General features: G+C 37.8%; 1 protein-coding gene across 3 annotated transcripts in view; it reads right to left on the reverse strand.

The window, feature by feature from the left end:
* LOC139984768 (uncharacterized) overlaps positions 1 to 24,367 on the reverse strand; it is a 36,341-nt gene extending 11,974 nt beyond the window's left edge. The window contains exons 1-14 of one of the 3 annotated variants that reach the window (XM_071998812.1): positions 24,189 to 24,367; positions 21,958 to 22,040; positions 21,290 to 21,604; positions 20,633 to 20,902; positions 8,769 to 8,906; positions 5,537 to 5,686; positions 3,309 to 3,446; positions 2,785 to 2,925; positions 2,469 to 2,609; positions 2,144 to 2,284; positions 1,819 to 1,959; positions 1,494 to 1,634; positions 1,169 to 1,309; positions 569 to 871 (exon numbers count right to left, since the gene is read on the reverse strand). In XM_071998812.1, coding sequence (XP_071854913.1) covers positions 569 to 871; positions 1,169 to 1,309; positions 1,494 to 1,634; positions 1,819 to 1,959; positions 2,144 to 2,284; positions 2,469 to 2,609; positions 2,785 to 2,925; positions 3,309 to 3,446; positions 5,537 to 5,686; positions 8,769 to 8,906; positions 20,633 to 20,902; positions 21,290 to 21,604; positions 21,958 to 22,040; positions 24,189 to 24,214 — 2,269 coding nt within the window. In that variant the 5' untranslated portion in view covers positions 24,215 to 24,367. The remainder of the gene's footprint in view (positions 1 to 568; positions 872 to 1,168; positions 1,310 to 1,493; positions 1,635 to 1,818; positions 1,960 to 2,143; positions 2,285 to 2,468; positions 2,610 to 2,784; positions 2,926 to 3,308; positions 3,447 to 5,536; positions 5,687 to 8,768; positions 8,907 to 20,632; positions 20,903 to 21,289; positions 21,605 to 21,957; positions 22,041 to 24,188) is intronic. The other 2 variants (XM_071998825.1, XM_071998817.1) reach the window with 2 other exon arrangements.
* Positions 24,368 to 24,944: the final 577 nt, after the last annotated feature.

Genomic DNA, 24,944 nt, shown 5'->3' on the forward strand with positions numbered 1-24,944 from the left:
AGCAGCACAAAGTTAAATAAAATGTATTTAAAATAACTTTCATTGTCAATTGAACATCCAACTGAGGTTCTGTTTAGACTATGGACCCTAAATCTGTAAATATTACCAAATACTTGGACTAAGCTTGTATAGGTATGTTAGTACAGTGATCATAAAGGTGGCCATTGTATAGCGATGAATTTCTACTGATATCAGATTGTATTTCCTCAAGACCGATTACTGTTGGTTTCCTACATGTGCTAAGCGGTGACAGATTGCTGTTGTCATATGCACAAACAAGAATCCCAACGTATGTAATTAGTTACATCCAGCTGCAATGGAACCCAATATATTACAAAGGTCAAGTGACAATGTCCATATTTCTTTGCAGTCATAATATGAAAGTCTGTTTTGTTTGCTTACCTATTGTATATCTAAGCGAGGAACAGCAGGAAACAAAATAAACGAATTGTCAACATATAAAAACCAACTTGAAAGTAAAAGCACTGCAACAGCAGGTACAACGTATTTGCATTCATATATTGCAGTGATCAGTAATGTTTTGCATTCTCAAAATCATCTTGAATACCTGTACAAGTGGTTTTAACAACCCGTTCTGGACTCTTTGGACCTTCTTTATTCCCTTCTATAACTACAGATACACTAAATGAGTAGTTTGTATCTGGAGTGAGGTCACTGAAGGTAAAATTGAGGGTCTGTACAGGATCCGAGCTACCGGGTATCCACTCCGTGGCTGAAGAATTCTTATGGTATGGCATGTAACCAATGACTGGTTGGTTCCTTGCATTGGTGTCCCCATCCCAGGCTGACCAGCTGATGGTTATTGATAAACTCCCTTTTATCACTTCTTCTGGAGCAGAGGTTAGAAGGGCTACAAGTAAATATATCAAAACACTTCATAAGGCACCCATGTGCTACATAATATTTATACTGCCAGCAGTTCATTATAGTTGAGAACCAGGCATGTAATAACATGGGTCAAAATAGATACGAACTATACAGATATACTGCTACACACTATAGCTACATTTGGATTTATTTGTGGGAACAACAGCAGCTAATAACTGAAGAATAAGAGTAATTGATATTATTGATAATATTTTAGATAATATTAATGCAAATGTGCAATAGTATTTCCTTATTCTACAATTGCAACAATTCAAGTTACCTTCCTGACAAATACTCCCTGTCCATCCACTCGTACAATCTGTTGTACCTCCTGTACAGGTTCCTGTAAATCTGTCACATTCTCCCGACTGACAATGACAGGTATTATCACAGTTGGCTCCAAATGTTCTTGCACCACACTCTGATGTCAGAAAGAAGGTTTATCGGTAATGAAATATCTTTCCATAGAAATGAAATACTTTAATCTTATCAACTAAAACAATGTAAGTATACAAACAGTACGTGAAACTATTTGCATTGATAACTAGTGACATTTTTGTTAAAAGAAGCTATACTTTCCAGTAAAGTTATGTTTGCTAACTTACCTTGATGACAACTACTGCCTCTCCATCCACTCATACAGTCTGGTGTACTTCCTGTACAGATTCCTGTAAACCTGTCACATTCTCTTGACTGGCAATGACAGGTATCATCACAGTTGGATCCAAATGTTCCTGTACCACACACTGATGGCAAAAAAAAAGTTTATCAGTAATGAACATATTTCATAGAAATGCAATACCTGTTAATCTTATCAAGCAAAACAATGTCAGTATACAAACTGTATTCAAAACTATTTGCATTTATAACAAGACACAGTTTGATTAAAAGAAGCTACACTTTCCAGTTCAGTTATGTTTGCTAACCTACCTTGATGACAACTACTACCTCTCCACCCACTCATACAGTCTGTTGTACGTCCTGTACAGGTTCCTGTAAATCTGTCACATTCTCCTGACTGACAATGACAGGTATTATCACAGTTGGCTCCAAATGTTCTTGCACCACACTCTGATGGTAAAAAGAAAGTTTATCGGTAATGACATATCTATCCATTAAAATGAAATACTTTAATCTTATCAACCAAAACAATATAAGCATAAAAACAGTATGTGAAACTATTTGCATTGATAAGAAGTGACATTTTTATTAAAATAAACTACACTTTCCAGTTCAGTTATGTTTGCTAACTTACCTTGATGACAACTACTACCTCTCCATCCACTCATACAGTCAGTTGTACGTCCTGTACAGATTCCTGTAAATTTGTCACATTCTCCTGACTGACAATGACAGGTATTATCACAGTTGGCTCCAAATGTTCTTGCACCACACTCTGATGGTAAAAAGAAAGTATATCGGTAATGAAATATCTATCCATGAAAATGAAATACTTTAATCTTATCAACCAAAACAATATAAGCATAAAAACAGTATGTGAAACTATTTGCATTGATAAGAAGTGACATTTTTATTAAAATAAACTACACTTTCCAGTTCAGTTACGTTTGCTAACTTACCTTCATGACAACTACTACCTCTCCATCCACTGATACAGTCAGTTTTACGTCCTGTACAGATTCCTGTAAATCTATCACATTCTCTAGACTGACAGTGACAGGTATTATCACAGTTGGATCCAAATGTTCCTGCAACACACTCTGATGGTGAAAAATATTCAAAAGGATTGTGAAAGAAAAATTAAAGGTTTTTTTTTATAAATCTATTTGACAACTTCCAGATACAACAGAATATTAAAAATGAATGTATCATTATTTTAACATTACTAAATCTAAGTCTTTCCATTGTCACGAAGGTACATTTTATCCAACTTACCTTGTTGACACGTTCTCCCTCTCCATCCATTAGTACAGCCGGTTGGAGCTCCTGTACAAAACCCTGTAACTGTGTTACATTCTCCTGAGCGACAATTACAGGTATGTTGACAATTGGTTCCAAACTTTCCTGCAACACATGCTAATGTAACAAATAAATATTTAATCAATAAAAGAAGTTACCAAGCATGTATCTGAAATTAGGATCCATTATTACATTTCATATCACAATGTTAAATTCATGGTTGGATGGATAATTATTCAGGTAACAGTACACTTAGCTTGACAAGTACTACCTCGCCATCCATTAGTACAGCCTGTTGGAGTTCCTGTGCGCTGCCCCGTATGTCTGTTATATGTTGCAGAGCGACAGTGACATGTCTGTCAGCAATATATTCCACATTTTCTTCAAACATTCTGATGTAAGAAATAAGTTAATTTACTGATAACTTAGGTTACATTGTTTACCTTTACTTAATGCACAAACCAATGTCAGACGAATATCCTGCAAGTAAAAGTACTTACCCTGACAATTAGTCCCTGCCCATCCACTACTACAGCCTCGTGGTGATGCTGTACAGACTCCTGTATATCTGTTACACTGCCCAGACAGACAGTGACAGGTCTGTAGGCAGCTGGCTCCATACGTTCCTCGGTTACACGCTATAAGTAACAAAGAAATGCACCTTATGAAGTCAATAAAGCAACATACTGTGATATAAAAATAAAGAAGCAAAAGCATAGGACTAAATAAAAGAGCTGTGATAATTGAAAAGGACATCTAAACTAACAAGAATACAAAAATGCATTGTGGTTTCGATGACTTAACATGAGCAGTTTTCTTCATGAATCTGACGTAGTGTAAAGTGAGGGTGTACATGTTTACAAGGGTTTCAAGATTTGACCATGTTGACCCCAAATGACCTTGCCCTACATTAAAAACAATAGCCTTCTTTTAAAGAATGTAGTACTTCAACACACTAGATATGGCGTCTGCCCAAGCTTCTAGTATTGACAAATGTGATTACAAGGTTTTCACAATTTGACACCTGGTGAACCCAAATGACCTCTGAGCTCTGCCAAAAACAAAATGTGGTACTTCTTAACACTAACTATGATTTTGGTCCGAACTTCCCTTCTTGAGATATCCTGTTTACAAGGTTTTCACAATATAACCCCTGGTGACCCCAAATGACATTTGACCTCCGCCGAAAACAATAGGCTACTTGTACTCGATGAGGTATATTACTACACTAAATATGAAGTTTGTCTGACTTCCCATCTTGAGATATCCTGTTTACAAGGTTTTCAAAATTTAACCCATGGTGACCCCGAATGACATGTGACCTTGACCAAAAACAATAAGCTGCTTGTACCCAATGTGGCACTTGTATACATCAATTAGAAGATTTGTCTGGCTTTCTCTTCTTGAGATATCGTGTTTACAGGCTGGGCGTCAAAAACGCACACACGCACATATGCCATCATGAATGCATATGTTACGATTATAATTGAAACCAATAAAAAGGGTTTTTTTTAAGATAAAGACAGACTGTATGCTAATGAAAATAAAACCCTACAGCTTATAATGACAACATAACTACCATTTTAATAGTGACGTAAAAGACCATAAAGGTGGTGGAGTATTGATTTCATTATGCAATCAATTCCACTCCTTAGGAAGGCCACATATCAATTGTGTATATGTATGTTTCAATTGTCTTTGTGTTACACAAGTTGCAGGTGCATGCATCTGACATCTTTTTATGGGGTTTCTCATACAAATACACATAATTGCACATAATTTGTAGTAACAACCTCTCCTTATACCCAAACAAGTAAAGGGATGATTAAAAGTCAAATGTGACAATCTTTACATTCCTAAGTTGTGAGGGAGGAGGCAATTTAATTCACAGTATACCAACATTTAATATCAAATAAGTTGGTTGTGCCCCCCCCCCCCAAAGATACCTTAACAATTACAAGATGTAAGACAACATTTCAAATTCAATGGAACTCACTACAACATCATCTTTACCAGAACTATAATGCTGCCCTCTCCCACTTTCGAAAACATGTGGTAAATATCAAGATAAGACCAGTCTGTAAAGCTCCGTTGTATGAAGCTTCGGCAGAAGCTATTCACACTTGCAAGCAGAAATTTAATACAGTATCATGGATTGTTTACATTCCCGACTAATGAAGCTTGCACCATCAAGTGAATCTGAGACTGAGAAACAAACACTTTACTCAAACATAGACCTACTAGCCATGAAACTTTTCACAGTACTGCATCAATTGCAGAGTATGACTCATCACCATGTAGGCCTATAGTAAAACACATAATGCCAAGAACAAACGTGTGGACAAAGGCACAGCGGGTTTATAAATCAATTTACGTTTTTCCATCAACATCATATATACGAAACACATTATTATAAGAACATATACTTCCTTGTGAATAGTATAAGGTAATTTAAGGTTTCTGAGCTTCCTTGCCAATGAACAATATTCATGATTTCACTGTCAATCACGCATTCAGCAACACCTCAACACCTCTCCATTGAATTACAAAATGGCTAAACCTGCTAAAATGAGTTAAACGGCAGTCTTCAAAATGGAGCCTAATATTTCTATTCAACATACATGTTTACACCGTTCTTAATTCCCTCAAGAATATGTTCCAAGAGCTGAGAGAATTTATCACATTTAATGTTTTTATACATCAATAGCTGTAATTTCGGTATACTAACGTTCATTACAGTTGAGTCCTTTCCAGCCAGTGTTGCATCTGCAGCCAAATGGATGAACCAGACAAAATAGGTAATGACGGCATCGATTGGGCTCATCAGTGTCACTACAACGGAATTCACAGGTATGTCCAAACCTATTACCACCACAAGCTAAAAGAGAGGCAGACATAAATTTATCTGAATGTATCAGTCTCTTCATTGGCACAACTATTTTACTGCAATGAAACTGCAGCCGATATTTTTGGGGAGTTTTACAATCAATTTTACCAAAAATAATAAGTTTTGAAATAAGATTACAGTTGACCTAGCTCCGAAGCCCTCCTAGATTTAACATGAAATTATTAGGGTGATTAATCAAATCAAGGTATCTTTTTATAAAGCCTATATATATATATCAGAGTTGTCAACAAGTCCCTAGCTGCAAGTTTCAAGTCAAGTCTTTACCAGCAAGTCTCAAGTCAAGTCTCAAGTCACCTTGAAAATTTTGAGCGAGTCTCAAGTCAAGTCTCAAGTCTTTGGAGGTCGAGTCTCGAGTCAAGTCTCAAGTCCCTATGAGCAAGTCCCAAGTCAAGTCTCAAGTCTTTAAAGTTTGAATACAATGATGCAGGCTACGAATAATGTAACAGTGTTCCAGGAATTATGTGGTATAAATTAAACAGCCGAATGGCAAAACCGGGGCACACGCCACGGAACAAATTACCTCAAAATTTGCTAGCCACTGTTTTATTGAAAAAGGCCAACTTTCAGCCAAACAGCAGCCCTGGATGGAATATTCAACCAAGCCAATGGTAGTTATGGTAACGCCTGTAGTCGTCGTTGGGCGCTCGTAATTCGAGCGTACACGCAGGGCCGTCTTAACGCATGGGCCCACTGGGCCCTGGCCCAGGGCCCCGCGATGTCAGGGGCCCCGCAATCACAGTAACCCCCCTGTCTTAATCTGGGAGGAAAACTTATTGAATAGGCCATTATGCCTGATTGAATTCGATACTTGACAACTTGTGACGAGAGTTGGTGAAACACTTGAGAGTTTGACATTAAATATTCAAATCTGAGTTGGCAACCCTGGAATATACAATGCCCCGAAGGCTTACACAGAGAAACTGTTACTCCGTAACTATAAGAAAGAGGAAATTGCCTCAGCCACGAAAGGCATAAAATTTGAAAACCGTGGGCAATACCTCACTACCAAACCTAAACAAAAGTAAAAACCACTTGTGTTCAAGCTCACCTTTACACCCCATATCAAAACCACGCATTTGAAAACAAAAAAAAAAAAACACTTTAGAAACATTGGCACTTAATCTCGCAACACGCAACAATTATCCAAACTGTTTCCAAAAGAACCGATTCTAGCCTACAATTGGGCCCAAAATCTCAAAGATTTACTTGTTAACTCAAGGTTTCGTACTAACGAAGAATCAGCTGACTCTCAAGGTTCACACGAAGCTCTTTTAGATGCTCTTATAGCTGCACCATGAGTCCATAAAAACTTGTACACAGAAAATAGATGCATTTTGAGAATGAGACGCCCAATTTTTCAAGCAACTTTTTTCGAACTCACTTGATTGATGGGCCCCGCTCCATTGCCGGGCCCAGGGCCCGGTGATCACTTAAGACGGCCCTGCGCACACGAAACCATAATTATTTATTGTCGATATCAACTTATGAAGTTATTTAATGATTAGAAAATTGTGAAATACAAACAAGTCTCTAGTAGAAAAACCGAGTCTTTTAAAGGCAAGTCTCAAGTCAAGTCCCAAGTCTTTGCTAACTTTTTGGGCAAGTCTCAAGTCAAGTCCCAAGTCTCTGACAGCCGAGTCTCGAGTCGAGTCTCAAGTCCTAAAATTTGCGACTCGAGTCCCCAACTCTGATATATATATATATACATACATATATATATATACATATATATATATACATATATATATACATATATACATATAAACATATATATATATATATACATATAAACATATATATATATATATATATATATATTTATACAAGAGACGAACAAGACCAAATTTATGACAAGTCTTTTTGAAGAGTTCCATACTAGAATATATCAATTGGCGATTTCAATTCCAACCTAGCGACTAAACAGAGACAAACTGTGGTCCGTACCACAAACGGGAACAGAAGTACAGTGCGGCTGCTGAGCACAGACTATTTAATACAGAACTTACTTTTGCATTTATCTGAATATTTTAGCATTCCATTGTCACCTTGCAATTGATGAAAGAGAGATTACTGTGATAGATTTAGCCATTTCGTAAAAAAGTTGCATTTTTGTTCACTCAAACAATTATATGCATGCAAATTACACCTTTCGCATTCATATCTAAGACTCAACCAAGCAAATCATCTCTATCACGTGATGCCAGACAATAACAAATGCTCATGTCTCGTTCATATTATACGTACATTGATGTATTACTGTATACTACTTGATGTAACTGAACCATGCTGAAAACCTATTTGATATTTCCTGTACTATCATGCCTTATACCTTACATTTATTAAACTATTAAATGAACAGCAGATAAATATTATAAATGACAAATGTACAAAACCTACCACACGAAATGTCATTATATTCCTATAACATTGAAAGCTACACATTTTAAGTACAATTCTTCGGCCGAAAGCAGTCCCGGTTGATCTGGGTCAATTAATTATTTTCTGAATGTTCTTGATTAAGAGATCATTGAGCATTTTCTCAGTAAAACTTGCCAAATATTAGAGTAAATGATGATCAATTTAATGAGACACTGAGATATTCAGAGACTCAAATTCACATAAACAGGTCAGTGTAGGATGCAAGTACAGTATGTGTTACAAGCAGAAGCATTGGCTTAATGCTTATTGGATTTCAATTTTGACGTTATAGAGTTACAGCATGGTCAGACTTCAGAATTTTCATTTCTTGATTGAGAGCAGCAAGGAAAACAAGTTCCTATCAGCTTCCTTAATCGCTACTAGAGATATTTAGTCTTTCCAATTTGCCGTTGTGTCAATTATGTTACTTCATCAAAAAAATATATAAAGATTTAATTTTAATTTTACATGCCTTTTGACATAGTAGGTTTTAAATATTTGAACATCATGGTAAGTGGTTTTATGTTACAATTATCCTAATCCACGCCAAGAAAGAATCAGCAATACATTACTCTTAATCTGTGAAAATTTATCTTTACAATATTTAAAAAGTTTTTAAACTGCATACTCTTACCAATCTGACAGTTGTTTCCTTTAAATCCAGGAGCACAAATACAGTTTCCAGTGACTTCATCACAAATGCCTCCGTTATAACAAACTCTGCAGACTCCAGAGCAACTATTTCCCAGGTCCCATCTGCCTTCTGGGCATGCTGATTTTGAGATTCACAGGGAAACAGGTCAACACACAAATTACAAAGATAATAACATATATTAAATAATGAGAACTTTTTATACAATATATGCCTAATAATGAGTTATACCACTGATTCTTGTTACTGTAGTTTCAAAACTTTTTACAAAATTCGGCAATGTTGTTACTGCTATATGATTTCAAATGTAGCATCCTGTGGTTGCATGCCCAAAAGCCTTATCGACCCCTAATAATAGCAATAAAAACATCATTGTGTATATTCCTTATGCCCACACAAAGCTTTGTTATGAGTCATGCTCACATGTTTGCCTTGTCAAATGTTCTGACAATAGCATTTAACTACGTCTATGTTTGCCTTGTCAAATGTTCTGACAACAGCATTAGACTAACTCTAGTCGTAACCTGCAGAAAACGAACTACACCAAAGAGGGGAACAAGCGGAAGTTGTTTACAATGAAGTCATAGTAACGGCAGTTAAACACGCTCAGTGACAACATTACTGAAATCCCATACATAGTCAGGTGGCTTAGCGACAATTTTCAGGCTTAACGTTACCGGCTGGACAAAAGTACCAAATTTGGCATGATGTTTCTTTTCGACCTATATATTAATTTTATCCGTGGAACCCACTTGATCGGCTCCGATTTTCCAAGATGGCGGCCAAAATTCAAGATGGCCGCCAGAAAAAAGGAAATGTCATATATCTGGCTGTAAAAATCGGAGATGAACAAATAAGGGGTCAATTCAGGTGTTTCCGGGGTCACTGAAACAGATGATGATCATGGCATGTTGCTTGAGCCACCCACTTTCAAGATGGCGACCAAAATCCAACATGGCCGCCAGAAAAAAAGGAAATGTCATATATCTGGCTGTAAAAATAAAAAATGAACAAATGAGGGGCCATTTTAGGTGTTTTCGGGGTTCACTGAAACAGATGATGGTCATGGCATGTTGCTTGGGCCACCCAATTCCAAGATGGCGGCCAGAATCCAAGATGGCCCCCTGAAAGAAAAGGAAATTTCATATATATTTATTCCCCAGACACCCTGTGCCCTTTACTGATTGGGACCATCAAACCGTCCGTCCTCAAACGTGTAAATGAAACCCGGCTAGCACCCTGACTATATGTTTTGGCTGGTATTCTAATTGTGTCACTTTGGCTCAGGAAGCCACTTAGGACTTATTGGGGAACTTTGAGGTGTGATCGACCGTGGATAGACACTGTCGCAAAGCCCGTATTATATGGGAGTTACAAGTGTCATGTAAGACTGATTACATTGAGTCAACTATATAATAGGGTAACTTAAGGGAAAACCGACCAGATATGAATACCGACTCATTGAGAGATTTTGTACGATTGTGCACCCTTCATAAACACAACATCAATTGTGCGAACAACACACGCTAAGTCAGGTCACTAGGCATCTGAGACATTTAGGTTGTTCTTTTCTAACCTGTACTCCAGGGCTGCTGTTAGCGAGGATCTCCAGGAAGACTTGTTGTCTGGTAAAGATAAGCCCCCCCCCCCTCCTTCATAAACGCAACGTCAATTCTGCGAACAACACCCGCTAAGTCAGGTCACTAGTCATCTGAGGTCAACCAATAACACTTATAACCAAAACAACAACAATAACAACCAATAACACCAATAACGAAGGCGTGAAACCATCATTCCCACACCAACCGGACAAAGGGACACTCCAGCAAAAGGTGTTGCATAATCCTGATGGCTTTACAGCCCACACAGGGACAAATCCCATAACCTAATCGCCACCTGACTAAGCGAAAATGGTTAGTGATGAGGACCCCATGTACAATCCTCCTCGCCAAGTCCCGGAGACGGCTATCTAGTGACTTACAACACACAGACCACCACACATCTGGAGAGATTTGGCAAGCCGACGGGCACACAGGCGCGAGCATTGAACATAACACAGAGGGGGCCACGTTCAACAGAACATCGGGCACACCCTCCTCTTTGATTCTACAAAGTGAGTCACCAATCTGAGTATACACCCCGAAGGGCGTTTCGCCTTTGGCCGGTTATTGGAAAAGGATCCGGGTCAGTAGTGGCGAAAAAGAAACCCACCCCAGAACCTAACAAAAAAGGCAAACGAGGGATTCTCAAACGCAACGAAAAAACCTTTCAAAAGTAGGAAGCGCAGTTAAGATGGTAGGTGGACCAAACCATGCCCACCTGCTCAAGGGGGTCTTTTACAGAACGGTCCTTTTGAAACGGTTTGGTTTGCACTTTCCCCAAATGAAATAAAAAATGATCCTCTCCAATCGCACCAAGGCATAATCCGGTGCAGCGATCACCGTTCCAGGATACCAAAGGAGAGGAACAATAAAACGATTGACAACTGTAACCTTCCCAGGGAGGGAGAGTCACCTCCGATTGAATGTGTCGAGCCTTGCCTCCACCTGATCAGCCTTCTCGGCCCAAGTGGTGGCCTCCGGGGCACCATAACCTAGCCAGATGCCGATTACCCTGATCATGACATCTGTCCAAGTAGCATCGAACGGGAGGGATTGGTTACGCCTACCTCCTGAACGCAGCCCTTTGGTCTTGGACTTGTTAAGTCTGGCACCAGTAGCCTCTTGGAAGGTGGCCAAAAGCTTCGATAAAGGCTTGAAGGAGATGAGGTCCGACACAATACAAGTGACGTCATCGGCATATTGCACGCATTTAACTCTAGCCCCGCCCGGTGCATTGAAAGGCCGAAACCCCAAGCATCTGTCCTGCGAGGTACTGAGCGTTTCGCTGAAGAGAACATACAACAACGGGGAGAGGGGACAAACCTGACGGACTCCCCTTCGAACCGGGAAGGGACCAGAAGTAAGTTCGTTAACAGTGACCATGCTCGTGACGTCCATATATAGTAACGAGACCCAACGAATAAACACTGAGTTCAATCCGAAGGACACGCACAGCGCAAGTCTGGAGAGGACCTACAATATCCGGCATCACATCCGCTAAGCGATTTCCTAATGCTTTGGCCAGGATTTTGTAGTCCCGATTTAACAGCGTTTTTGCACGCCTATTAGGGTCTAAGGGTCTTCCGACTTGGGGAATATTTCCAGCCCTCTGTGTTTGGCTCATGTAATTCAACTGGAAAGCGGTAGCGAACACGTCTCTAAAGTCCCCACCGAGAACCTCCCAGAAGGTCCTATAGAACTCAGCAGGGAGGCCATCGGGACCGGGGACTTTCCCTTCTTCATCGCTGCTACCGCTGTCCAGAGCTCACCAACGGAGAGATTCGAACCCAAGCTATCGTTTTACTATGAGGGGGGGGGGGGCTTGTCTATACCAGACAACAAGTCTTCCTGGAGATCCTCGCTAACAGTAGCCCTGGAGTACAGGTTCGAAAAGACTACTTAAATACCTCAGATGCCTAGTGACCTGCTTAGCGTGTGTTGTTCGCACAATTGATGTTGTGTTTATGAAGGGTGCACAATCGTACAAATTCTCTCAATGAGTCGGTATTCACATCTGGTCAGTTTTCCCTCAGGTTACCGTATTATATAGTTGACTCAATGTAATCAGTCTTACATGACACTCGTAACTCCCATATAATAACGGGCTTTGCGACAGTGTCTATCCACGGTCGATCACACCTCAAAGTTCCCCAATAAGTCCTAAGTGGCTTCCTGAACCAAACTGACACAATTAGAATACCAGCCATAACATATAATCAGGGTGCTAGCCCGGTTTCATTTACACGTTTGAGGATGGAAGGTTTGATGGTCCCGATCAGAAAAGGGCACAGGGGTCTGGGGAATGAATATATATGAAATTTCCTTCTTTTCCAGGGGGCCATCTTGAATTCTTGCCGCCATCTTGGAATTGGGTGGCCCAAGCAATATACCATGACCATCATCTGTTTCAGTGAGCTCGGAAACACCTTAATTGACCACTCATTTGTTCATCTCCGATTTTTACAGCCAGATATATGACATTTCCTTTTTCTCTGGCGGCCATCTTGGATTTTGGTCGCCATCTTGGAAGTGGGTTACTCAAGCAACATGCCATGATCATCATCTGTTTCAGTGACCCCGGAAACACCTGAATTGACCACTCATTTGTTCATCTCCGATTTCTACAGCCAGATATATGACATTGCCTTTTTTTCCGGCGGCCATCTTGGATTTTGGCCGCCATCTTGAAAAATCGGAACCGATAAAGTGGGTTCCACGGATAAAATCTATAGATAGGTCGAAAAGAAACTCCATGCCAAATTTGGTACTTTTGTCCGGCCGGTAACGTTAAAGTTGCTAAGCCACCTGACTAACAGTATGCCAATAACATTTAATGTACACGTTCAGCAGGAGTCCGCTACATAGACTGTACAAATGCATTAGGGCTACACTGTGACTAGCAATCACAGTGCAGTAGGATGCAGAGTGACTGAAAAGACTGTCTAGGTTTTGACTATTGTTACCTGCCATGCTGCACGGTATTTGCATGCTAACCTTATTTACACATGGACTTCATATTACTTGATTTTACAAGTTATCATGTAAGAAGCTATTAAGAACTTATCTCATCTTCTTTAGTGCTGGAACATCACTGATGGTGACATCAAATGGTGACTCAATTGAAATGTCAGTCCACATGCACCACTTATCATGGTATTCACACACATTGGCCGCAGTTAACATTGCCATACATTATTCCAACTATGTACTCACACTTGACAAACATTTTCCAATATCAAGCAAGGAATAATTCTTCAAAGTAGTCCTGATTGGCAGCTCTAGCTGGAATTGACCTTACATATCTCAGATGAGTAACAATTGATTAAGACAGTTTTAACACTTGCAAGTAACAAATAACTGGCTGAGGCCCATTATTAAGCATAACGCTATAAACAATCCCTATATTGATGTGCAGTAGTACTCCGAAAAGTTCAATTTTTTTTCAATTTCAATTCAATTCATAAGACTTTTATTTCAATCTCTTGTATTAAATGTGCAATTTTGACAATAGACGTGGGTAATTGTACAAGAAAACAAGAGATATTCATCCACCTGACCTTTTTTATTGTGGCCCACATTGATCAGTGAAGAGAGTGCAACGACTTAATAAAAAGAAAAACAGCTATGCACTGACAGTTGACCTCCTTTAAAAGACAAAAGGGTCCTTGCACTAGTTTCATATACACATAAAGCATGAACCTCATCAAAATTTTCAATTCTGGAGAGACTGTGCTCAAAATGCTTTTTTACTCTGATCTCTGTTGACCTCAATTAATCTTCAACCTCCATAAAATAATAGTCCTTGTACTCACAACAGTGGAACCAGATACCCAATATGAAGACCATGCAAGGTTTGCTTTTGGAGTTATCATATTTACAAAAAGTTGTATAGACTTTCACGTATGTTAAAATTTAGCATGTAGAGTTCCGCTTTATTGTACTAATGCAGGTATGTTTCCAGATATAGTACAGTATACAGTACAGTGTGACCAGTAAACCTCTATGTAATAGCTATCAGGTGAAGGATAATGTTCCATCGTTTTGCAACAAAATTAATTAGGAAAACTTCTTCTATTAATTTCATTATTTGGTCTTGTTATGCATGAGTAACTTTGTATAATAATTAATTGTCCATAGTGATGTAAAAAAATGAAATACGCATAGAGTACATACAGGCGGAGAAATTGTTATTTGCTCTCGTGTTGTATGCACGACCCTACACAACACAACTTAAATGCAATTGTAGTAGATTTTTCAACTACAAACTTCTCTTGCACAGTCCTGATACAGATTTTCAGCCACTCTATTATGTTAGGTCACTGTCAGTGATAAAAATGACAAAATATGTTTTATTTGGATATTTCGGAATGTTAAGTAAAATTGCAATTCATCAATACTTTCAAGTAAGTCTTCTGATGGAAGACAGTAGGTACTGTACTCATTTAACAAATCACAGCTAGTGAAATATTATTTGTGCAGTACTGCACAGTATGTCCGAGACCTACTACTCTCCCCAACCCCCCACCCTTCTACAAGTACTGAAAATTAAAAATTCCTAAAAAACTTACAACAGTGCTTGTGACTACTAGTAAGAAGGTCATGCAAAGAATTGCTCAAATTGTGTTAGAGGGAAGAACTAGCCACTCCTTGTTTTCAACGTTACATTTGTTTTGGATGTTACATATGTTGATAGTAATCGTTTACGTTGATTATGGACAAGACAAAAATAATTCAACCAAAACTTATTAAGTTTTAGTTCATTCACACCTCACATCTTGTAAGCAATCTTGTTTCTGCCAAATATGGGTACTTTGGTTATTATAATTTCGGATGTTAAAAAAATGTTGAAAGAATATGAGAATTTATTTTATTTTCTCATATTTATCTACATGGGTCAAATCACCAAATTTGAAAAAAAAATCGTAGTTTAACCGTTCTAAAAATAACCACCATCCTTGCATGATCAGAACACAATAAAAAAAGCGTACTGTACAAATATCAGTTGCAATGCTTCAAAAATTTTCCGATTTATGAATGTTTGAATTTGACAAATTGGCGGTCAGGTAAAATGTTGGCAATTTCTTCATGTTTGAGGTCCTTTTTCTCAGCAATTGAACATCCCACTATTCTCTTATTACAAACATATAGAACCTGCCTCATGATATATCATGAGGACTTAAATTGATCCACCGACTAACATAACGTTAGTCCATCTGGTGCCTCTACCGACTAACATAGCCTTAGTCAGTTGCTATACCGACTAATTTATTCCTTAGTCAGTTGGATTTCTTAGTCGGTCATCTTAGTCCGTCAGCTTAGTCGATCAACAATATCTTAGTCGGTAAATGTATATTAGTCAGTTACATTAGTTGGTGACATTAGTCGGTCTTTACCGACTAATTTATATGAGCCACCGACTAGTTTATAGCAGGTTTTACATTAGTCAGGATGGTGCCTCTCCCGACTAACCTTTCTTAGTCGGTATCGATTGACTAGTTGCACTGACTAGAATCACTGAAAGAATTAAACCTGACTAGTTTCTCTGACTAGAATCACTGAAAGAAAAGAGAGTAGAAGAAACACAAATAATGTGTACGTTGGCAATATTTATTCCTGATAAAACTTCTGATGTCTACAAAAGCTGACTTTCGACAGATGGAGAAAAAACCACTGTAAACAAAAATCTGAAAATATCATTTTATTCCAACAAAGTTAAGACAAGTTAATGGATCAAACATGAATCGCAAAAGTATAGTACTGCACAATAATGCAAAGTTGAATCTTGGGCAAGAGTTCCTCACGACTTTCGTTCTAAAGTGGTACCCCAAATCAACACCAGTTAAGTCTTCACGAACAAAGAGTGTTTCTCTTAACCTCAAATGGCCTCCCACTTGTCTTCAGGAAGCCAAAAATCTGCACCATTATTGACCTGTGAACAGAAAATATGATAAACGTGTAAGCACAGATACAGATATAGCACATGATAACTCACATTATCATAAACATACATTTACATTAAAATTTTATAACATATTGGGTTTCAACTGGTTAAATCATGAGCTGACCTAGATCAATAAGGGGAGGGGCATTTTGGGGGTCTATTGGCAGGGGTACCCCACTAATATTAATTACTGGAAATGCCCATCCCTTACATATAGAGTCCTGCCAATCAATTTCCAATAGTTTTCAATTGGATACTTCATGAGCTGACCTAGGTCAATGAGGGAAGGGGAATTTTGGGGGTCTACTGGCAGGAGTACCCCGCTAATAGAAATTACTGGAAGTGCCCATCCCTTACATATAGAATCCTGTCAATCATTTTCCAGTAGTTTTCAACTGGTTACCTCATGAGCTGACCTAGATCAATGAGGGGAGTGGCATTTTGGGGGTCTACTGGCAGGGGTACCCCACTAATATAAATTACTGGAAATGCCCATCCCTTACATATAGAGTCCTGCCAATCATTTTCCAGTAGTTTTCAACTGGTTACCTCATGAGCTGACCTGGGTCAAGAAGGGGATGGGCATTTTGGGGGTCTACTGGCAGGGGTACCCCACTAATATAAATTACTGGAAATGCCCATCCCTTACATATGAAGTGATACCTATCATTTTCCAGTAGGTTTCAACTGGTTACCTCATGAGCTGACCTGGGTCAAGGAGGGGATGGGCATTTTGGGGGTCTACTGGCAGGGGTACCCCACTAATATATATTTCTGGAAATGCCCATCCCTTACATATGAAGTGATACCTATCATTTTCCAGTAGGTTTCAAGTGGTTACCTCATGAGCTGACCTGGGTCAAGAAGGGGATGGGCATTTTGGGGGTCTACTGGCAGGGGTAACCCACCAATAAAAATTACTGGCAATGCCCATCCCTTGTATCTGAAGTCCTAACCAATATTTTCCAGTAGGTTTCAAATGGTTACTTCATGAGCTGACCTAGGTCAGCCGTGAGGGGTCAATTATTGATCACTGGCAGGTGTACCCCACCACCAATAATTACTGGCGATGGCCATTTGTTGCTCTTGGGGCCATACCTGACACATTGTTCTTACTTTGATGTGGTTACCAAGAAAGCTGATCTAGGTTAGCTATTAGGTGACTTTAAAATTGCTCTCCCAGCCACACCCACCACAGTCGGTTGCCAGTCGTCTGGTTTCATATACAGGAATGCATTGTGAACATTGTGATGTACCAGGCAATTGGTTACCTTCCCAGCTAACCAAACCCTCTGGACTCCCGCTTTACAGATCAGTAAAAATTTGACCAAACTTATGAAGCTTGCACGTAAATGATATACCAGACTGTTTTTTTTTTTAAAGCAGGTTATGAAAAGTATCTTAAATATCATTAAACAGTTGGGTACAATAGTTAAACTCACTCTTCCATCTTTTTTCTCTATGGTACTTGTTCCTTTGCTTTTTGGACTCTCGGATAAACTCTTTTGTTCTGCGAAGGGTACCAATATATCATCTTAAAACATGTCTTTAAGCCATACACAGTTCTCCTCTTCCATTGTTGCCTCCACACTGGTGTCGTACATCACAGGAAACCTCACCCTTGACTTGGATATTTGGCTTTTCAATTCTTCCTGGAAAAAAGAAACAGCAAAGTATTCATCATTTGAAAAAAAAATTAAATAAAGTTGTCACCATAAAGTTATGTGAGATTTGCTTCCACTATAGTATCAAAAAAAAATCCCAAAGTTTGAAGCAGACTGTATAAAGCTGAAAAGAATCAAATGCCCAGAATACAGAGATAATAAAGCATGGGCTAAATCTTTGTTTGTTTTTATGATCTTTAACAAAATAAAATTTTAGAAACACAAATGCACTCAGCCAACTTATTTATAGGCCTAATCGTTTTTAGTTGTTATTTCGCTTGCTCACATAACAAGCCTGTTTAGACCTAGGCTAGAGAAGAATCAGTACTTTGTTACACTAAGTTTGTCTTTCGGTCGTTTTGATTTAGTCTTACTAGTAGTACTAAAGTATATAATGGACCGGCGAAGACTAGAGAATACCCAGAGTTTTAGTACCTGCGTTAAACTTTATGATCTGATCTATTATTTACGTCAATGAGTTTCATTCAATCTGGGATCAAACAAAAAAGAGAAAACTTATTAATCTTAACCATTAAACTTTGCTACTATACCCTCATAATCTACGAATCGATGCATATACATATATACATAAACAGAATAATTTGAATTCACGCAAGTGAACCCTGCACTACATTGGACAGAAAAAAAAACGTGCAATTAGACCAAACTAAACATACTAAATTTTCCGTGACTTCTACATAAAATATCAATACAAATACAACAACTTACTCTTTTGGCAGTATACTAAAAGCACACGTTATAATAACTTCAGACTATCAAGCTTTCCTGAGAAAAAACGGTTAATACTTCTTACAGTAAACAAATCGACCGTGAAGGAATGTCGTAATTGTTTCCTGGGTGTGACCGGAAATTAAATACTAAAAAATGATAAATGAAAAGGTTAAATAGATATGAAGCGTGCATCCTGACTGCTCGCAACATATAATACCGGTGACTAGCCAACATAATTTGTTCAGCCTACTGTGACTGTAAGTTTCAAGGTCTAGCCTTGCTTATTCAATATCACATAGCCTACCCATTTATATTCACATGGGAAATTACAGGAAATTTTTACCAAATGAGTGTAGACTTCAAATAAACTACTGGTCCCAGCATAAATTAGAAGTTTATGTGCCACTGTTCAATCTAGCCCAATACACACATAACATATTGTTAATTGGTGTTTAGAATGCACACTTTGGTGTTGAAAAGTCACTGCAGTACCCAGTAGAAGCCTATAGGCTACTCACTGTCATTGCACTTGTGTATTGCGAAACGCCAGTAACAAGGTAAGTTTCAAGGTCTAGCCTTGCTTATTCAATATCACATAGCCTACCCATTTATATTCACATGGGAAATTACAGGAAATCTTTACCAAATGAGTGTAGACTTCAAATAAACTACTGGTCCCAGCATAAATTAGAAGTTTATGTGCCACTGTTCAATCTAGCCCAATACACACATAACATATTGTTAATTGGTGTTTAGAATGCACACTTTGGTGTTGAAAATTCACTGCAGTACCCAGTAGAAGCCTATAGGCTACTCACTGTCATTGCACTTGTGTATTGCGAAACGCCAGTAACACTAACCATAATACAGTACTAGTGCCAGTGGCCTAACAATTAACTTTAATTTTACCTTCAATTTAAAGGAATAACAGGTAGGCCGATGATGACAGTTAATACTTCCATTCTTCTAAAGACCTTCTTGGGTGATTTACGGTTGAAAGTTGCTTAGAGTGATCGTATGAAACTATGCAAAGCCCAGCAAGCTGCCGTTGCCTCTCGGTTTCGAAATTGAATTGAATCGAATTGAGTTAAAATACATTAGTCCGTCGACACCGACTAAGCTACGATTATGGCGTAAATCGGGTGTCCGTATCGTTCTTATTCCATTGGTTAAAATACCTTCGTCCGTCGCCACCGACTAAGCTGCGATTAAATATTCCTTAGTCAGTGTAAACTGACTAGGAAGCAGTGATGAAACGAAGATTTTTGCTAGTTCGTGTGCATTGACTAACGTTACAAACTAATTTAACGTTAGTCCGTTGCAATATTGACTAGTTTATTTTTTCAGTGTAAAGTTACTTACAATTGATGAAATTTCAATAAAAAAAACATGTGTCATTTTGTTTTATTAACTGCTCCTAGCCTACTAAGGTATTGCTTCAGATTACCTAAGTTATGTTACCATATGTTGTCAGGCTGATACGGTACTTGTTTTCAATCAATGTGACAATTCCTAATTTTATGCTAATGACAATGGAAACTTGTCTTCTGAAATTTCAAATTTCCGGAATGGACTAGTCCTTGGTGGAAAAAACATTGTTTACCAGGAGCTATCACAGTCCAAACAGACTCTGATAAATATTAACATGACTATAGCAGTAGGGATTGCCACCAAAGTAAGGACACAACAGTTTAGTTCATGATAGAGGGCAACGCTTGCAAACCTCAAGTCGTGGATTGAAATTATGTTTAAGCAATATCCTTTGTTTAAAATTCTCTTTGCCAGTTTGTTTACAGTTTGTTTACAATATTGCAGTCAGTGTTCTGTTATTCCTTTCCTTTACATACAAAATAAGTATCATTATAATTTCCAAGACAGATGATAGTCTGTAAGATAAAAGTTCTTTACCTCTCACTATCAGTATCTGTATGCCATGCTTTGCTTGATCTCTCAATCGATTACGAAAACATCCATAGATGGCAGCATCATCACTTTGTATATCGTGTGCAATCCTGTAAGTGAGACTTCCACGCTGACTACTATCTGTGTTATCATCTTTAAGCCAACTGGGAGCATGTGTATCATCATATCTTCCAATTTGAGTCATCCTTATATGAACATCACGGTCACCAAAAGCCACAGTTTTTGAAAATAATCCATCATGTGGAGTGAAATGAGCTGCAAAGGGAAAGGTAAATTGACCAAAATAAATTCACACAAAACTACATCCTGGAATAGAAAAACATGTTTCTGTTTATTTTCACCCAATGACAAATATCGTGATCCATATGCAGTCCATACAGTAGCTCACCTAATAACATCTTAATAGAAAAAGAGAGTAAAGAGACAACGATGATACTTACATAGTTTAATTACCATAACAAACTTTATTAGAAATTATCTCCATGAGTCGTGTTATTAACAACTATTGTACTAGTTTGGTGTGCATTACAGGGTCTACCGATCATCAGAAAATCATTGAAAATCTCAATTTTAAATTATTAATTCTTCACAAAATTTAGCACTGTTTCAAGCAGATATAAACGAAGTTTGCAGAAGACTTACCATCTGATCTCATGAATACTCCTGTTACTTCAGTGTTTCTTCTTCCTTGCTTTCTTGCTCTACATCCAAACACACCAAAATCATTATTGTTATTGTTGTCCAATGTAACTTTCCAGTGTGGGTAAGTACCAGATGTTCTTATTGGATCTGTAGGGTCAGGATTTAGGTCAGGACTTCTAATATTCCTTGTATCTACTGCTCTGAATGACTCCACTATAGCTCCTTCATGTCCATCACTCAAATAACACTGATATTCTGTGTTGGGTCCGTCCGAGTTAAAATGTCCCTTCAGTAACATCGTCATCCTCACTTGTTCTATTGTAGAAAGTGAAACAACCATACCTTGTAAGAAGCTATGATGATATATATTAATATCTGATCCAAAGTCAGACTCACGAAGCAATCACAAAGGTCAAATCACATATATATTCATGTAGAGAAGATGCGAATACTGTGATCAGCGAAAACGTATAGCTTAAATAAAGGTGCTTGTGAGCAACAATATCACTTTTTAACACTTAATACACAATGATAAATTAGACCTTTACCCACCGATGTAAAGTTTTTTTTTTGTGGTTCTTTTAATTACATATTTCGTCACCACATACAAAAGAGTTACATTTAACAGCTAGAATGATAAACTGCAATATGCAGACTGTAATCTATACCTTGTTGTCCATTACACAGAAGAAACGGACAAAACAGGAAAGTGCACAGAAAAAGAGCAAAATTGGAACTCAGTGTGATGGACCTACAGAGGCAAAAAAATTAGATTCACTGAGATTGAAAATCATTGCAAAGATTCACAAAGAGAACACATTGTTATGGGTTAATTAAATACAAGATTATACAGCATACATTGAGTATAGAAAGGTGACAAGAGTATGATAGTGTGATGTATAATGCAGATAGTTGTTAGAAATCCTCCACAATATGCTCAAACATCAAGAAGCATGTGACTGCTAACCTCAATCTTTTATTTTATTTTCATAGTTTAAATGAACTCATAAATATCCAGTTATAGCCTACATAGAACAGATTCGTATTATTTAAGTATAAATAACATTTTATATACTGCCTGTGTAATTTGGGATTCATACTGATGAAGCATTATTCCGTTATTCTTAATGTTCATTAAGTGTTATAGTTTCCATGAATATACAGATATGTTAATGTAGGAAACAAAGAATAGAAGCTAAAACCAATGACTGATACAACTTATAAAGGCACAGACCTTACTGGTTAGTAAAGAAAACCTGAGAAAAAAGTCTGTGGGATTTTAAGTGCATTTGGTAATGATACAGATCAGCACCAGAAACGTTTACATGTTTGAAATATCTGCTCTGCTCGGTCTTAGGTATACGCATACATACATGATGAACATACGATGAAGGTCAACATTAAAAACAATAGTATGATCAATAGCGTCCAGAACTAAATTTTGTACAAGACGAACAGTCATTATTGTAGCATTCACAATTTATTAACACATTGTGTTTAATGTTTTTTTTTTTTTTCAAACAAGAAGCGAGTACGATCAACAGTGTTTGAAGTCGAGATGTACATGCAAGACGTTTCTGAAGAATATGCAAATATGGAGGGCAACGGTACGCCGAACACTCCATACAATGTTACAATAAAAAATAACTTTGAACGTAAATGCATTGTAAAATACATCTAGGATTACAATAGTTTGAAGCAAATTCATTTAGAGTTTAAATAATACCTGCTTCATTACCAACATTATTTATGAAACTTCCATTGTAGATTTTCATGAATAGGAACTCACACACTTCTCTGTGACTCTATGAATTCCAGAATTACTAATTATTATCTTTATATTTGTAACGATTTATTCCTAGTATAAAGTATATATATTATACATTTTATTCAGTATTCAAAGAAAGTTCAGTACTACACAACCATACATAAATAGAACAGAGTTCACTGTTCACCATGCCTGCCCCTTCTGCCAACAAGCTTCGGTTTCAATTTTAAATTTTCATGAAGAGGAACTCCCACACACGTATGCCTGACACGATGGATTCCAGTATTATTATTTATTTTATTTATATTTGGTAGCGTTTAATTCCTAGTATGAAATATAATGTAATTTGTTTTGTTTTTTCTTATTTAAGGTAAGATCAGTACTACACAACCATTCATGAACACAACTGAGTAGACTAATCACCGAGCCTGCCCCCTTCTGATAGCGATATTCAGTTTCTACGTTCATACAGGATAGTATTAAAGCATAACATGTTGATTGTGCGATGATATCATTCATGTCTAGATAATAAATTATAGAGTTCCAAGACTGGATCCTGGCGTAACTCCGCAATCAACATTCTTTAGAGTATATCTTGTGAAAATATCAACGAATGATTTTTTAGATAGTCACTTATCTATTTGTACATATTCCCTCTTAAGCCATGTGTATGTAGTATATAATATAGGAATATTATTTCTTGGTCCACAGTATCAAAGCCTTAGATTTATCTTCAAAGCTACCAATGGCATAGAGCAAATCAGTACAGGGTAACATCACAACAAACAATATTCCATTGATCACATATGGTTGACCTACATATGGCTAGTGAAAATGTGAAACAATGAGAGATGTAAATTGAACAGCCTTGAGAGTACCATTGTCAGTACCCGCATAATGCTTAGAAAACAAACAATGTGGCAACAGTGAACGTCCCTTTGCCTAACTTGTGCATCCACACCGTTCTAACGTAGCCTACAGTAGGCCTAAAATTACCCAGGTGAAACTAATTAATGACAGATGGTACGCTAGTCCCTACTGTTCAAAACATTTCTTCAGAAAACTACAACTTACAAAATATTTAATAACATAATATTGAATGAACATTTAATAGTTCGTTCGAATGATTACCTTTCGCACATGACTGCATGGTCCATATTGAAAGCAGAATTCAATTCAATGTAAATATAGAGGTTATGAGACTCGTAGAAATCCTAGCAAACCTGCAGCCGCAGTTCCTGGCGTATTCTATCTGTCGAAATCTTTGAAGATATGTTGAGTGTACTGCAGTTGTGTAGATGAGAGCTAATACAGTAGGTATGTGTACACTATCGAATGTGTTCGTGTGAACCGGAAAAGCAATAGACACCTTCGTAATGCGTAAATGAGCGGGTCAGATCTGGCGCTATTTTGGAACACATACATCATGACATTTTAAAATACCATGAACTCGACAGATATCCGTCAAGAAGGATTGAGCCCCTTTATTATTCGGGGCATGTATGCTTAGAGAATGCCAAGATGTTAGAGATATATAGTGAGTACGGAGTGCCAATTGGTTCAAAACATGTAAAACTGAAATCAACATGTCCAAACTGACATCGACATGTTCAAAGCGATATCGGCTGGCCTAAAAGTGAAAGCGAAGTGTCGAGATTGACAACGAACATTAAAAAAATACTTTTTGGACAAGCCGATATCGCTTTGAACATGTCGATTTCAGTTTGGACATGCTGATTTCAGTTTGGACACTTCGATTTCAGTTGAACATGTTGATTTCAGTTTGGACATGTCGACTTCAGTTTTGAAACAATTGGCACTCCGTAGTGAGCTATTTGGATATTAAGATCACTGCATTGACCATTAAATATCATCGGCGTCAGAACA

Source organism: Apostichopus japonicus, chromosome 2 (genome assembly GCF_037975245.1).
Source record: "Apostichopus japonicus isolate 1M-3 chromosome 2, ASM3797524v1, whole genome shotgun sequence".
Classification (NCBI taxonomy): Eukaryota; Metazoa; Echinodermata; class Holothuroidea; order Aspidochirotida; family Stichopodidae; genus Apostichopus; species Apostichopus japonicus.